The sequence below is a fragment of the Agelaius phoeniceus genome, chromosome Z, assembly GCF_051311805.1.
Source record: "Agelaius phoeniceus isolate bAgePho1 chromosome Z, bAgePho1.hap1, whole genome shotgun sequence".
NCBI classification, from domain to species: Eukaryota; Metazoa; Chordata; class Aves; order Passeriformes; family Icteridae; genus Agelaius; species Agelaius phoeniceus.
Window position 1 is genome coordinate 67,043,135 of NC_135303.1, and position 15,554 is coordinate 67,058,688.

General features: G+C 32.8%; 1 protein-coding gene across 5 annotated transcripts in view; it reads left to right on the plus strand.

The window, feature by feature from the left end:
- RFX3 (regulatory factor X3) overlaps window positions 1-15,554 on the plus strand; it is a 107,965-nt gene that overhangs the window by 77,374 nt on the left and 15,037 nt on the right. For 4 of the 5 annotated variants that reach the window (XM_077172295.1, XM_054651513.2, XM_077172293.1 and 1 more), the window contains 7 exons: window positions 2,421-2,495; window positions 6,520-6,701; window positions 7,262-7,381; window positions 9,861-9,982; window positions 11,227-11,339; window positions 12,128-12,243; window positions 12,825-12,979. In XM_077172295.1, the coding sequence (XP_077028410.1) occupies window positions 2,421-2,495; window positions 6,520-6,701; window positions 7,262-7,381; window positions 9,861-9,982; window positions 11,227-11,339; window positions 12,128-12,243; window positions 12,825-12,979 (883 nt within the window). The remainder of the gene's footprint in view (window positions 1-2,420; window positions 2,496-6,519; window positions 6,702-7,261; window positions 7,382-9,860; window positions 9,983-11,226; window positions 11,340-12,127; window positions 12,244-12,824; window positions 12,980-15,554) is intronic. The other variant, XM_077172294.1, reaches the window with a different exon arrangement.

Sequence of the window (15,554 nt, forward strand, 5' to 3'; positions counted from 1 at the left end):
AGTGAACTGCACCTCCCAGTTACAGCGCCTCCCAGTTTGATAACATCAGCAAACTTACTAATGGTGTGTTCAACTCCTATATCCAGATCATTGTTAAAAATGAACAGAACTGGCCCTAGAATTCAGCCCTGTAGGGCACCAATAGAGTAAAACAGGAAGCAGTCATAAGTTTTCAGAAAGGGCAAGCAAGTCATTTAGCATCTAAAAAATTTGTCTTCAAATCAATCATATTTTATGCTCAGAAATAGTTAAAGTAATTTTACATTACTATATGCAAAGAGGGTTTCTGGGATTGTGGAGACATCTGTCAGTTAAAGTTCATTTTATCAAAATATTATCTAAAAATGGTGAACAAAATAGTAGTGAAAACAATTTCTCTTTAAGCTTGTCCTAGTAGGATGTGTGGAGACTCATTTTTAATACAGATCCCATTTCTGAGCTTGATAAAGTAATTAACATGTTTTAGTGGTGACCAGTGTTGCTTGGCTTATGTGATGTACTAAAAGTGAACACAAATTGTGTGCCTTCAGTGGCCATAGTCATGAAATCTACTAAAAGAAATTCCAGCAACGAAAATCTCCCAAATGATGAAAAGCCCAACAGTTACCCCCATAAGCCATGGAATCAATATGGCAGTGAGAAGTCAGTGTCATCTGTAATGCCACTTTTCGAGTGAAATTACTAGAGATGCCAATTTTTTTAGCAGGTTGGTTCCCTGAACAAAGAAGACCACAAGTTGCAGCAACAAAATGAGAATAGGGCAGTAGTGGGAATGAGCAGCAGGCAGTGTAACCCTGGTGTACAGTACTGCTGTGTGTAAGCACTGTGGTACATCTGACCTAACATTCAGATTTAGGTTTTAAACATCTGTACACTCTCAATTCTTTGTTTGTATTATTTTTTTAGGAAGGGAAACTCTCTGGCTACAATATATAGTAAACTGACCTTATGATGATCTTTTGACCTTGTAGTTTTTTTCTTGAAGCATGTTTTTAAAATTTGATCTTTCCTGTGTGATTTAGTAATTTGACCTCAGGTTTTTTCCACTGGAGCAAGTCAGACTGTTAAAAGAAAGAACATTATTGCCAAGCAAGAATGTTTTTTTTACATAGTAATCATATATATTTAATAATGTACCTTTTTTTAAAGACTTGCAAAGCTAATATTACACAATTAAAAGAAATTGCTCTGACAGCTAATATATTAAAATACTTGTCAATTGCCCTCAAAAAAAAAGGAGAAACTAGTTTTACAGGTAAATTCAAATATCAGCTATAGTAGTTTTCCATTTCTACTATACAGAGAGTAAATTCAGCCAATATTGATAAATTATGTCATTAAAATGATAATTAGTACTGTGGTATTTGAAGTACGATAGACAGGGCTCATTAGGAATGTTTGCAGAGATAATGATAAGTATTTTTTTAAAAAGTTTAAGTGGTGGTTCCATTGCTTTCATTTCGGCCATTTATTGTAGCTAATAATTGTTGCCTTTTCTTACTGTGCATTCCATTGTCTCTGTCATTTTCACTGTTGGTTTTTGCTCTTCTGGCCCCCCAGATAAATTACCCTTAGGTTTTTTCTTTAATGTTGTTTCCAAACTGATCAAAATCAAAATATCCATTGTTAATTAAAAGGAAAAGAAAGGAAATGGACATGAGAGTAACCATACATTTGAATTTGAAAAAAATCTACTTTGTATTTTCGTTATACTGTGTTTTCTTTTCCTTTTTAAAAGCAAAATTATTGTGAACAAATCTGCTTTTCCAAAGGCTGGATCCTGCAGTCTGTGTAACTCCTGACTTTCCATTTACTTTGGCAGCTGGGGATCTTCAGAGGGTACTGGCAGGAGTAAGGATTGATGTCCTGTCCCAGTGAAGCTAATGGTGTAAAGCCTATTGAATTACTTTGGTTTGGGATTTGATTCTGTGATTTCAGATAGTTAAAGTTTTGTTTCTAATTCAATTCTTATTGCAAGCTCTGCATGTTTCTTCCTGGTATAGTTGAAGGGAAAACTTGGAGGCCTTCCAGAAAATCGTTTAGGGATTTTATTTATTTTTTTTTAATTTAGTGATTATGTTTTTGTTCAATCTGGGTTATTTTTATTTCAATGCAGCTCACCAGTAATTCTACTTCTTTGAGCTCATTCTGAGCAGTTTGGAAGGTAAAATGAACTTTGAGGCTGTGATCCTGCAGTATACATGCTAGCAAAATTGGATATGTGCAAGGACTTTCTGACCTCATTGAGGAGGCTTGTGTTCACTGGGACTCTAGAATGAGGCCTTTTAATAAAATATATGCCCTAGCCAGGAATAAAGCAGGCATTTCTGTTGATCTGTAAGGAATCTGTCAAAACTTCTCTGATCAGGCTTTTTTACTATCCCATCTTGAGTCCTTTTTTTAATGACATCTATTATCAGATTGAAATGGCGATTGAGACACTGCAAAAGTCTGATGGTCTGTCCACTCACAGAAGCTCTCTTCTCAACAGCCATGTAAGTTGTCTCTTCTTCACATACACTCTCTCTTGCTTGTTCTGCATGCTTAGCCTGCCTCTAAATGTTTGTTTTATTTTATTATTACTTTTTGCTCTTAATCTTCCCATCTTAGTTGCTTGTAATCTTCTACTACACCTCCCATGGCTTTATTTTGTCAGATTAAATGTCTTTATGGTATATTGCAGAGTGTTACCTGTTTCCTATCCTTTACACCTGTGTTAGGATGAGTTAACACATTTGACTGTTTTGCGGGTTACAGTGTAAATGTCAAGCTAAGGTTCAATTAATTCTAAATTAGCTGGCTTTTGGCATTTTAAATACAATTGTCTGCATCATAAGAACTGTGTACCATATACTAATTTTGTGGCATGTGAAGAGGAAGAGAAGAAAAAGCACACCTAAATAATATAATTAGGTTATTGCTAGGTGTTTCTTCATTTATTCTGACTAGTGAGTTTATTTTGAAATTACTTATTTAAGAATCCTAAGGATCCTTCTGATGACCTGGTAAAAATTGAAAGCAGTGCCTTAATTTGAAGTACACAGAAATGTCTTATTCATCTGCCTTTTACTTTGTTCTTACGCTGCAAGTCTATCGTTTCATAGAAAAAGCTAAAAGATATTTGGGGAAAACATGATCTCCAAATATAGTGATAAGTTCATTATATAAAACTTTAAAATAAAGGAAAAAGACCAAGTTAATTTTAAACTTATTATATAAATAATGTTATTACTTTGTAAGTTGTTAGTCTTTCTGAAATGTTGGGGTTTTTTCTGTTGGTTCTTATGGTTTTGAATTTTGTATTTTTGCCATGTTGATTGGTTTTTTTTTTCCTTCTCAGCTTTGCTTATTATATAAATTCAAATACCATTATTGCTTTATAGAAGAAATTGAAATTTAGTTTGCAGTCTGAAATGTAGAATATGATAGTAGAGATTATCCTTTGGAAATAAAATTAAAAATGTGTGCTTTAGAAGGTTTGGGTTTGGATTTGGATTTTTTTTTTCCTGTAGGGGTCTGGTTTTGTTGAACTTAAAAATGTTTTGTGGAGAATTTAGGCAAACTTTTTTTCCTTAAAACTAAAATTTAGAGGAAAACTGTATCATAAAAAGTTACAGGAAATTATATACAGAAAGAAAATTTAAATTCCACCTTTTGTGCTTACAAAAAATTATTTTGAAGATAAAGTGGTATCAAAATTATTATTTAAATAATAATACAAATTATTGCACTAATAATATCAAAATGATTGTTTAAATGTAATTTTTAACAGACTGTAACTTTTTCGGGAATTTTTTAGAACTATCTAGAAAGACTTAAAACACTAGAACTATTCTAAGTTTGTGTTTAAACCTGTTAGGAAGTCCATAGTCTTTGTATAAAACTGAGAAAGATTACAAGATAAGCTGCAGTGCCTCTGTAAGCTGTGTTTCACTCTTTCCTAGTTCTAGGCACTGTTCACAGTGTCTTCCCAATAACAGGATTGGTACAGAAGATCACAGTCTTTCCAGCTGTGAATACTTACCATGGTATTCGTGACTGTGAACACTTTGTGAAAAATACTGTGGTAGGGATGTATCTTTGTGGGGAAAGAAAAATTTAAAACAACCCTTGTACACATTTTTATGGCAAAAAGTATTTCCTGCTTTTGGTCATTTTGAAAAAAATTTAAAATCTAGATCAAGCTTACAGGATGTTTTGCCTGTTTTTAAAGCAATGCTTATTGTCTTTAAACTCAAGGACAGTGTAAAGGAAGTTTAAGTGTAGATGTACACTTTGTCTCTTTAAACTTTTCTTGAATTTGCCTTCTAATGGTTTGGTTTGGCATTTATTAAGTAATTTGCTTAACAGATTTTAAAATAGAATCTAAATTGCGTTTTTAATTACCTTATACACTTAGAAGGTCATAAATTAATTTGTGGAAATATTTTAGTTTGGGATTTAAATTTTCAACCTTTGATACCTCAATGAGGTTTTGTAGGATTTGTTTTCCTAAATACATGAGTTCTCATTTCAAGGAGTTTGTCATTTCTCCTCTGTTTTTTGTTTCTTGATATATTTCTGCATGGGATCAACTTATTCAGCCTATTGATAGTTGAGTGTTTTATAAACGTTGCAGATTAATTGAAATCACACTCAATTTAACAGATCTGGCTCTGTGAATATTTCATACCTTTCCCCATCTTAGCATTACATTATGGTCAGTACTACAAATTCATAAGCCATGACTCAAACCTGAACAATTTTAGAATTGTATTTCAGCTTGATGGAAAAGTGTTTGGGTTCTTTAAAAAGCTGTTTACAATAATGTTTGGATTCAATTTTCTCTTAAAATCATGAATTAACTGCATTTTTTCTTCCAGGCTATAATCTATGAAGTAAGGATTTCAAGGCCTTGCTACTAAGTAACTCGTTCCAAGAGCAAAAATTCTAGTATTGCACTTAACTTTTGATTTGGCTTTTTGTGTGTTGAATAATGCAAGTTATGTTTGAAATAACATCTGTTAGAAATTCATATAATTAATGAAGTGCACTCAAAGTGATTAATAATAGATTAGAAACCATCTGGAGGAAAATATCTTTAATGCTACATACAGAACTTAATTGCAAAATAATTAATTTTTTGTTTGTCAGTCTTTTGGGATTGACAGAGTTTTTCCCCTTGGGGAAAGCAGAAGTACTTCAAGTTCTGTATCATTCTGATTTGATTCTAGATGTAATAATATATGACAAATGTTATATAAATGTATTAATACAAATAGAAATGTAATAACAGATTTTCAATATGGATAGATTGCAACCACTGAAAGTTATAATTACCTTTGTAAGCCAAGACAGGCTTAGGTCAGATCACTAATGAAATAAGTTTAATACATTCGCACAAAACTCAAATATTAACAATTATACCTTTTCTTCAGCTATATTTCAAAATGACAGATGCTTAGTTTGGAAGCACTTGTGAATGTTAGTACATATAAAACAATCATAAATCATGATTAACTGTACTTCTTCATTTTCTTTATTTGAAATGCAAAATTGCCTGCAAACCAAGATAAAAATCTTATGTCTTGGAAGTATTTGCATCTTCTTTCTGTATTTTTCTAGAGGTGAGAAAATTCTAGCAATCCATGACAAGTACTGGGAAAAATAACGAAAATGTTGACTTATCAAAAAACAAAACCAGTGAAATTTAATGTATTCTCAGACTATATTGGTTTTGCTATATTTTGTCATTTTCCTCTAATACTAAATCTAGGAGTATTAAATTGTCCTTTGAACATTTTTTTGTATATTAGCAACAGCTAGAGGTGTTTCATGAGTGTGCTGTACTTAGAACATGCAGTGATGTTACATAATGTCTCTTCTTGCATGTTTTTAATTATCTACCACAATTACATGAAAAGATTACTGTTTTTCCAAAAAACTCATTCTGTTCCATTTGGAAGTCAAAGGCAAGCAGGCTACAGCTAAAAGGGTTTGTATCCCTAATGATTCACAGATGTACCAATTATTTTCGATGTTACCTAGGTAGCTCTCTGACTTTTATGCAGTAGCTTTTTTTTAATCTGTGTCTTAATGTTTTTTAACAACAAAGAGAAGAGTATCATTTTCTGGTTTTACAAGTACATTAATTAGCTATTGTGCCCAAGGAGTTTGTTTTCTGCAATTTATGTGTATTACATTCATGATTCCTTTATTTCTTTGTGGTACTAACAATTTGTCTCCAAAGCATAGATACCTTTATTACATACTGATGTGTGATACTGAATCAAAAATATTTTAAGAAAAGGGCACTTTTCTGAGGTCACAAGTGCAATGAATTCTGCTATTCCCTGGTAATTCTGAAGATATTAAAGCATTATTGTTTAACTAACATTTAAAGACACTCTGAGGAAGAAAGTAATTTTTAATAGACCTGAAGAATGGTTCCAACTGTCAGAAGTTAATGCTGTATGGCTACAATATTTTCAATAAAGTATATAATAGGGTGGGTTTTTTTCTGTTTTGTATGTGATACAGCTTCAATGGCTTTTAGACAACTATGAAACTGCAGAAGGAGTGAGCCTTCCAAGAAGTACCCTTTACAACCATTACTTAAGACACTGTCAGGAGCACAAATTGGATCCAGTCAATGCTGCCTCCTTTGGAAAACTCATACGGTCAATCTTCATGGGACTACGCACCAGAAGACTTGGAACTAGGTTTGTGCAATTGAAATCCTGAATTATAATAAAAAATAAAGGTAATAATTATGGATAAGAAACTAGTCTGCTAGGAAAAAGAATACATAAGACCTGCATTAAAATACTAGTGTTTTTCTGTCAGTTCTATTTCTTCATGTTGAACAGTTCTATGTTTTTTCAAGATGCTATTATAGTTTTATTTCTTCTGCTTTTGACAGTTAATGTGTTTATATTTTGGTAACTACACTTCAGATTTTTATCATTACAAATAAAACATAACTTTCTATTTGGAAATCACTAAGAATACTATTTGCCCATACTAGATAAATTGTATTTATTTGCATTTTATTTTTCTTACTGAAGTGGAGTGCAAGTTAGTATGCTGATAATATTTGTTTAAGAGAGTGAGTTAATTTCCCAAAGGTAGTAAAATGACACTCATGTAAAACAGGTATGACAGGAGAGCCAGACCTGATTTGTGTGTGTTGTTTTCCAGTCAATGTAAATTTTAAAGTAAATGTAAAGAAAATACGTAAAACTAGTGTTACTGCTCTTTTAATGCTTGCTCTTCCATAAAGGGGGAACTCCAAATATCATTATTATGGGATTCGGGTCAAGCCAGACTCTCCTCTTAATCGACTACAAGAGGACATGCAATATATGGCCATGAGACAACAGCCCATGCAGCAGAAACAGAGGTAAAGTGTGAAACACAACTATTCACACTATTTTTCATTCATCAAGTCTTTTCCTTACATGGGCAAGTTCAAATTCCTGTTCAGCTTTTTTGCTGTGAAAACAAAAGTGTGCTGAATACCCAATTGATGTCAATGATGTCAGGCACCAGTCAAAGTGAAAGAATATTTACCTAGAAATTGTCATAAATTTGCAGAAAATAAATAATGATAAAATTAACTATAATATGAACAGATTCTTCTTAACTATATTGAATTCTTGTCCCACAAGATGAATAAAAGCAGTAAGAGCTTTAATTTCAAACATTCCTGTTTCTTTTCATTGTATCATTTTATGTTCATACTTCTTATCGGAGAATTTACAATTAAGTTGCTTGGAATTTATTTCATGTCCCTGTGAAGAATTAATATGACCACAATGGTTTGCCTCCAAGTACATGTAAGTATATTCCCTTAGTATCTGTTTTTCCTGAGGAACCTGTGAAGGCTCAGAAGTAGTTGAAAACTGCGGCACAGGGCTGTACTGGTGTTGAAAGAATGTGGGAATATGCATATTAAAAACTATGTTAAACAGAAAATTAATTATCTTTGACAGTTAATAATCTTTGAAAATTAATTTTGATTTTACTGGTGTTACTAGCCAGTCATATTGCCCTAAAGTAAAATACATTAGATGCATAATTTCATTACACTAATCAATAGAAGAGCACCTTCTTTAGAACACTTATTCCTCCAAAAACCTTCAGTTGAATGAACAGTTTGGTATAGTGTACCAAGCATATTTTGTGTCCTTGTACACAACTGAAATATGGAAAATACAAACTTTTAACTTCAAACTTTTCAAACTTTACCTTCAAACACAAAGATCATTTTGATCTGAAATGATTCTGTCATTTCCAGACAGTACAGATTATTTACAACACTAAATGGAAGCTCATGGTAAGATATATGGTCTTAACTGTCTTTTGCTGAGCATAATACAGGAGCATGAGATGTCTCATAATAACATCATGTAGAAAATGCTTATTACAAAAACCATGGCAGGATTATATAGTAAGGAATGATGATAGATATTTACAAAATCTCCCAGCAAGCTTATTTTACCCACTCAATCTCATTCACTTAGACACTTCATTCACTTGCATTCAGAACTACATATGTGCACCAAAACATATGGTCTAACTAGAATTATTTCTGGAAAATGATGCCAGTCAGCGAAACATTGTCACGTCTCTTGTCTTCTTCGTGATTCACAAAGAAGAAGTGATTTTGGAATTTCATTATATAACTGTTAGGACTGGATATTTCTTTTTGTATTATTTGCTTGATTATTTTATTTAAGACCACTGTATGTCTTACATAGTTCCCTTATTTCCCTCACCTAAATATGTTTGGCATCATTTTCTTAACTTTAAGTCAGTATGTTCCTTGATTATATAGCAACAAAATCACACATATGGCACTGTGTGCAGTTAGTGCACACTTCTGTGCCCCATGTTTTGCACTTGCACACATGTACCTGCACCAACATGCACCCAATTCAGGCTCAATTCACACCAATCCTAAGCTCTGTGGCAAGAATCTGTAATGGTGTTGATGATGGGTGGGAACTGCAAGGTACCATTATACACAATAGGTAGCTGTTACATGGAAAGTACTGTGCTATAGAAGGCTTAGTATTTAACTTCAGTGTTTCATATATAACAGTATGTGTTCTTATCATTGTTATCCACATGTATTGAAAAATTCTAGCAGGATTTATTAAGAGAGAACTAAAAAACTGAATATTGTAATTTTCATGATTATGGGAATATTTCTCTTTCGTCAGTGTATTAATATTTCTAGTGGTTCTTTTGTCTTTTAAATTAGTGGTAAATTGCAGTCAATATACTTTTTTTCTAGGTAGTTATACCAATTCTACCATCTCTTTCAGACACATCTAGTTGAATAAATACTTCTAGTTCTCTTCAGCAAAGCTGTAGACTGAATGTATGCCTCATTTTTCTTCATTCCTTTTCTTAATTTGGGAACCATGAAGCTTTTGGATTTGCATAACTTCAGTATCAAAAAGTGCTTGCTTTGAAGTCTTCATTAGCATGAGACAATATTGTTGTTTCCTCTTAAAAGTCATGAAACATTACCTTTGTTTTACAAAATTATGTCAATCTGTGTGGAAAGGGAAGGATTTGATTTTTTTTGGTATAAATTTGCTGGTGTTACAATATGCCGTTACTAAGCTAAATTCTAGCAGAAATTGAGAGTACTGCTAGAATATCACCTTTGTGAATTCTGTAATGCATTGTTAACACTCTGGCTTCCCTTAGTATGTTTTTCCTTCTGTTTTTTACAAAGTAAGTAAGAATCTCCAAATGCTTTTGACACTTTTCCTGAAAATTTTATTTTGAGATGGAAAAATCAAACTCAGTGTTCCATTTATGAAGAAGTAAACAGAAAGGATAATTTTGTACTTGATATTTTGCAGGTATAAGCCTATGCAGAAAGTGGATGGAGTTGCAGATGGCTTCACAGGAAGTGGTCAACAGACAGGCACATCTGTTGAACAAACTGTAATTGCCCAAAGTCAACATCATCAACAGTTTCTAGGTACAAAAGCAGGCTTTATACTGCTATATAAATAAGTAAGATGAACTTTGTTTTCACAGTGAATATCAAGCCAGACAAGTAAAATAGTTACATCTGAAGTTATCGTGCCCTCTGTAAAATCCTTACTCTCAACAGAACCAAAAGGCACTTAAATTACACTTTATGTAATTTAAGTTTTATGTAATATTTAATATGCATAATGTAAGTATAAAAGGAAAATAAGGAAAAACAGTGTGAGGTACACTTCATATTACATAAATATGAAGTTGCTTTGCATAATTATATTAAATGTGCATATTGAAATTCCTGCTATGAAAGTTGTTTCCTTCATGTGCATTATAGTGCATTTTATTTCGTAAAAGTTGGCATATTTCGTAAATAGTTGGCATTGCACTACTATGCAGGTTAGCCACTCCTGGCTGTTTTGAAAGGGTGTTCTAGTGTTGTGAGTGGAAAAAGACAAATAGTTTCAACTGAAAACTCAGGTTTTCAGGTCACGTTTAAAAATATCCAAATTGTGGATTTGTTGACCAGTTAAGCATGTATTCCAGTCACAGAAACAAATCTTAATTTAGTTAATTGTTTATGTAAAAATAATCCTTGGCTGTGTAGATAGAGTGCACTATTAGTGTAGGCTTATTTGGTTAGGATTTTCAGCCACCAAATCCTTTGGCTTGATTTTGCTATTACTAAAACCATTAGGAGCATAAGGGTAGCATTAAAATGTTTTGAATCTTCTTTTCCAGGTATCTTTCAGTCCAGTATTTTTATCTTACCATCTTGTCTCCCAGAAACATTTGTGGCAAATAGTAAAAGCACACACTGGCTCTACTTAAAAGTCTAGTAAATGTCAAGTAAAAATGTATATTGAGTTTATTAAGCCCCATCACACCTTGCTGCATGGAAGCTCTTCAGCTGAGCAACAAAAAAATTATTGAAGGATTAGTTTCTCCTGCACTGACTCTACATATTTTCTTTGTAATAGTCTGAAAAAGCATATGTTAGGTTCTCCATATATGTATACTATATACATGATAGCATTGTAATCTATTCTAGTATAATTTTGTATTTATTTTTTACTAAAAATTATTAATGTATTTAGTATTTTGGCATACAACAGGTATTAAATCATTTGCCTTTTGAATATAATGACCTTTTGGAATTTATTTCTTTGTATAATCCTTAGATATTTTTTTAACTATACTGTAACTGGCACTTCTTTCATTATGTTGTCATGACAACAGATGCATCTCGAGTACTGCCAGAGTTTGGAGAAGTTGAAATATCTTCTCTGCCAGATGGTACTACCTTTGAGGACATCAAATCACTACAGAGTCTTTATCGAGAGCACTGTGAGGTATTTCCTATAAACCATTTATTTTCAAAATTTTATGACTTTTACTGAAGGCCAGTACAGGAGAATAGTGTCCAATATATTGTAGCCATGATAGTGGCATGTGACTTTCCCCACAATATTTTACTTATCTCAAGGAAAACAAGAGCAAAAAGGGTTTTCTGAATGATCCCCTTTACAGGGGAAAGAGTAATATGTAATAAATACTGAGAATAAAATGTTATTACATGTACATTATTCAGAATGTTAGACTTTAGATTGTGTATGGAGATATTTGGTTTAGTCAACAGCAAGTGTAAATCAGGTTAGATTATAATTTTCTTTTATTTTTAAAAGCAGTAACATTTTTCTTGTATCAAAGAAACATTAAGACATTTAAACCACATTTGATACTTAACAATATGTCTTTTAAAATTATTTTTGAAGGTGCTTCCAACTTAGAAGGCATTATGAGAAGGAGTAACGTGTCAGGTTTACTTTTCTATTTGCAGTCGCAGTAAATATTTTCTGTGCCTAAACTACTCTGATATGTTTACATAGTAAACATAGGCCATACTAGTTCCCAGCGGCTTCATGCATGCCTTATGCAAGTCTCTGTGCACAACAGTTTATAGTGCTGGATAATTTATGGGTATCAAAGATAATAAAACAGGTACCATTTAACTTGAGAAATATACAGTTTGCCTTGATTCCACTTTGTGATGAAGGAAAAGAGCTGTAGATCTAGTTGGAGTTGGGAGTGGAGGTATTCTGGATAAAAGACAATATGATCTCATCTTTCATTTTTTCAGGCAATACTGGATGTGGTTGTTAATCTTCAATTCAGCCTGATAGAAAAATTGTGGCAAACTTTCTGGCGCTATTCTCCTTCTGCTCCACCTGATGGCACTCCTGTTAATGAACCAAGGTCAGTAAATGTTTCTCTATGTTTAATGTGTCTCATGATAGTGTAAATGTGAAATTATAAAAATCATATTAGTTTTAACATAGTAATTTTTTCTCCTATGATTATTTTCCAAATTAAATTTATGTTGTCTGGCAGTTTTGTATAGCCTGGGTGTATGCCAAAGGTCAGTCTTGAAACAGTTGTGTCATCCATGACCATTTTGCATGGACAGCTAGAGTGAAGTTGTCTCTTCCCAATCTTCAATCCACCACTTCTAAGCCAGAAACATCATTCATATGTCTGCACTATTTATGAGCTTTAGGAGAATTATGGAGACGTTTCTTAAATCCATTTCCATGTGAGACAACGTGTAAATAAGTTATATTGGGTGCAACTGAGATATCTGTGACACCTGTATAAAAAAGTACATTTTAACACCCAGGTTTTTACCTGCTGTAAATCATGGAATCATAGAAACTTTAGGTCAGAAAAGTCAAATTCAACTGTTAACCTAGTACTGCCATGTCAGCTGCTAAACCATGCCCCTAGTTGCCATAAATGCATTATCATGTATTAATTTGCTACATTTTTTTTAACACCAGCAATCTGAGCGAAATAGAAAGTCGACTTCCTAAAGCAAAGCTGATTACTCTGTGCAAGAATGAGTCTATTCTGAAATGGATGTGTAACTGTGACCATGTGATGTACCAGGCTTTGGTGGAGATTCTCATTCCTGACGTCCTTAGACCTATTCCTAGTAAGTTCAACATCTGAAACATTTTGTAAAGATTTTTCTTTAAGCATGTATATGATGGAAGTGTACTTGTGCCTCATAGGACAGCTTAAGAAAAAAATTCTGAAAGTTATACAAAAAGTTATACAAAATACTGTATAATTTATCCATACTTTTCTTGTGCAAGGAGTTGTGCTGGGAAATGCCTATGACACATATTACTCTTGGATTAGTCTGAAGAGAACTGTGGTCTTTTTGATTCCATGTTTGGAGACGTGGTCCTTTATCCCTAACTGCTGAAATCAATTCTAATAATTGTTAAGGCTATGAAAAATTCCTACTCCAATTTATTATTCTAATCTACTATTTTTCTGTCATACATCCTGCAGGAAGTAGTGAGTGATTGTCCAGTCATATCACCATTACCAGGAGTAGAGTTTTCTTTTCAAATTTAATTTTACTAGAATCTGTCATTGCTCTAGCAATGTATTTTTATGGCTATCTTTGGTAGAAAACAAATTTATGTGAAGTTGAACTTCATGAAGTATTTATTGTGTCACATATACTGTCCAAATGTTATACTGAAATCATGTTAGCAACCCACTAAAACCCTCATAATTCCTATGTATTATCTTCTTCCAATGAAAAAAAAACCACAGTATTTACTTCAAAAAGTTGGATTGATTTTTTTTTTAATTAGGGCTGTAAGTAGTTTTGCAGGTGACACCTCCTCTGTTATAGTGAGTCCAGCAGTAATAAGTGCTCAGTAAGAATATTTGGTGGTAGTACCTTGCAAAAAAGTTTTATTGTCTTCTTGCTTGCCAGTGGAATATAATCAAGCTTTAGCAAATTATGTACAATACCAAAAAAATTGAAACTGGAAATGTATAAAATACGAAGGTTTGCCATTTACAATGCACATTTTACCTTTTGTTTAAGGAACGAGTAAGTTCTTGGTAGCAATTGGCATAATATGTGCATCTATATAGCAGAATGAAGGAAAAATGTTTTCGCAAATACATGCAATTATTGACAACTTTTACTTGTGTAAATTATTTTGCATTGGTTTATATTTAAGGTTTTACTTCTCTAATGACAATACCATTAGGTAAGATTTTACTGTAATATAGTGTATCACCAACAATTAGTTAATAATAAAATCTCCCACAAATTTAATTATTACATTTAATAGGTTGAATGAAAACTCTTATTTGCAAAAGCAAGTTAATTTCTGAATAAAAAGGTGGTGCAGGCAGTTTTTCATTAAACTTGATCCTCTCCTTTTCAGTTGCTTTTCCTGTAAAGCCTGGCAGTCTCTAGAGAGATGTTTAAATGACAACATGCTGTCTTCTTGCTTTGCTTTGTAAAATGCATTGGGCATTGCCAATACAGGATTTCAAGAAAATGGGCAAAATCAATTAATATCAATAACTAGATGCATCGTGTCCTTTTCATGCTATTTCTTTCTTTCTAGAATTACCAGTCATATTTGAATAATTGATACCTACTGTGTTTGACATTCCTGTTTTGGGGATGGTCATCAAACTGTTGGATTCAAACACCTCATCTGATCCCAGGACAAATTCATCTCAAGAGACTTTTTGTGAACAGTCCAGTGTTTTTCTGCTCAGAATTGCACTCACTGAGCTACCTTTAGAAGGCAGCTAACACATTATCTTACTTTATCCTTTAGGACCAGCTAACTAAATGGCTTTTTTTTAGCACCTTTCCTTTAAATGGAGGGCCATCCAGGTTTCTTCTTCTCTGTTAAATGGTTAAATATTACGATTTTTTAAACTCCCACTTTTGAATAAAAGCATTTCCAGTCATTACAAGAGACTAAAATAATGGGTTAAGGTTGAATATAACAAAAATGCAGCTGGGTGAATCATTCTCTGTGGGAAAATAGCAGTTTGTAGGAAAGTTTGGACTCTGTAGAAGTGCTGGGACTATCAATGCTTCATTAAAGGCATGTTTATGATTTTTTTTGAATAAATGGGAAGATAGCAGCAGCTGCTGCTCAAAACAGGGAAAAATATTAATTTGAAAAGGGCTTGAAGAAAGCCCTTTTTTGTTTAGATCTTTAGTATTTTTTCTTTTAGACAAGTCCTGTTGTTGATACCTATTACTGGACTAGAAAAAAAAGACTGTTGAGGAAAAAATTGTTTTATTTTTAACCTCTGTATTAAATTTATCAGCTGAAATATTTCGCACCCACAGAATGAGTGAAAAATTGCTGGGTATAAAACAGCAAATTCAATTTCCTAAGAAAGTGAAATGCTGTCAATTGGAGTAAGGAATAAAGAACATAATTATCTAGTGTCCTGTTATGTTTTAGAGTGGACATCTTGCATCTTCACATATGGCAGAATGGACTGAAACAAATTTGATTGTGAGTTAATTTCCATGATAGGTGGAGAATTTATGCAAAATACATTTCCATGCCATATTATGCAATTCCAGACAGACAAAATATTGAAGTACTGGAAAGACTGTAAGGCTCAGTTTTGTACAAGTCAGGGGGGTTTTGGTTCAGAAGTCAAGCTTTTTAGGTGCTTATGCAAATCAAACTTTCTGTAACTGCCATTGCCACATCCTT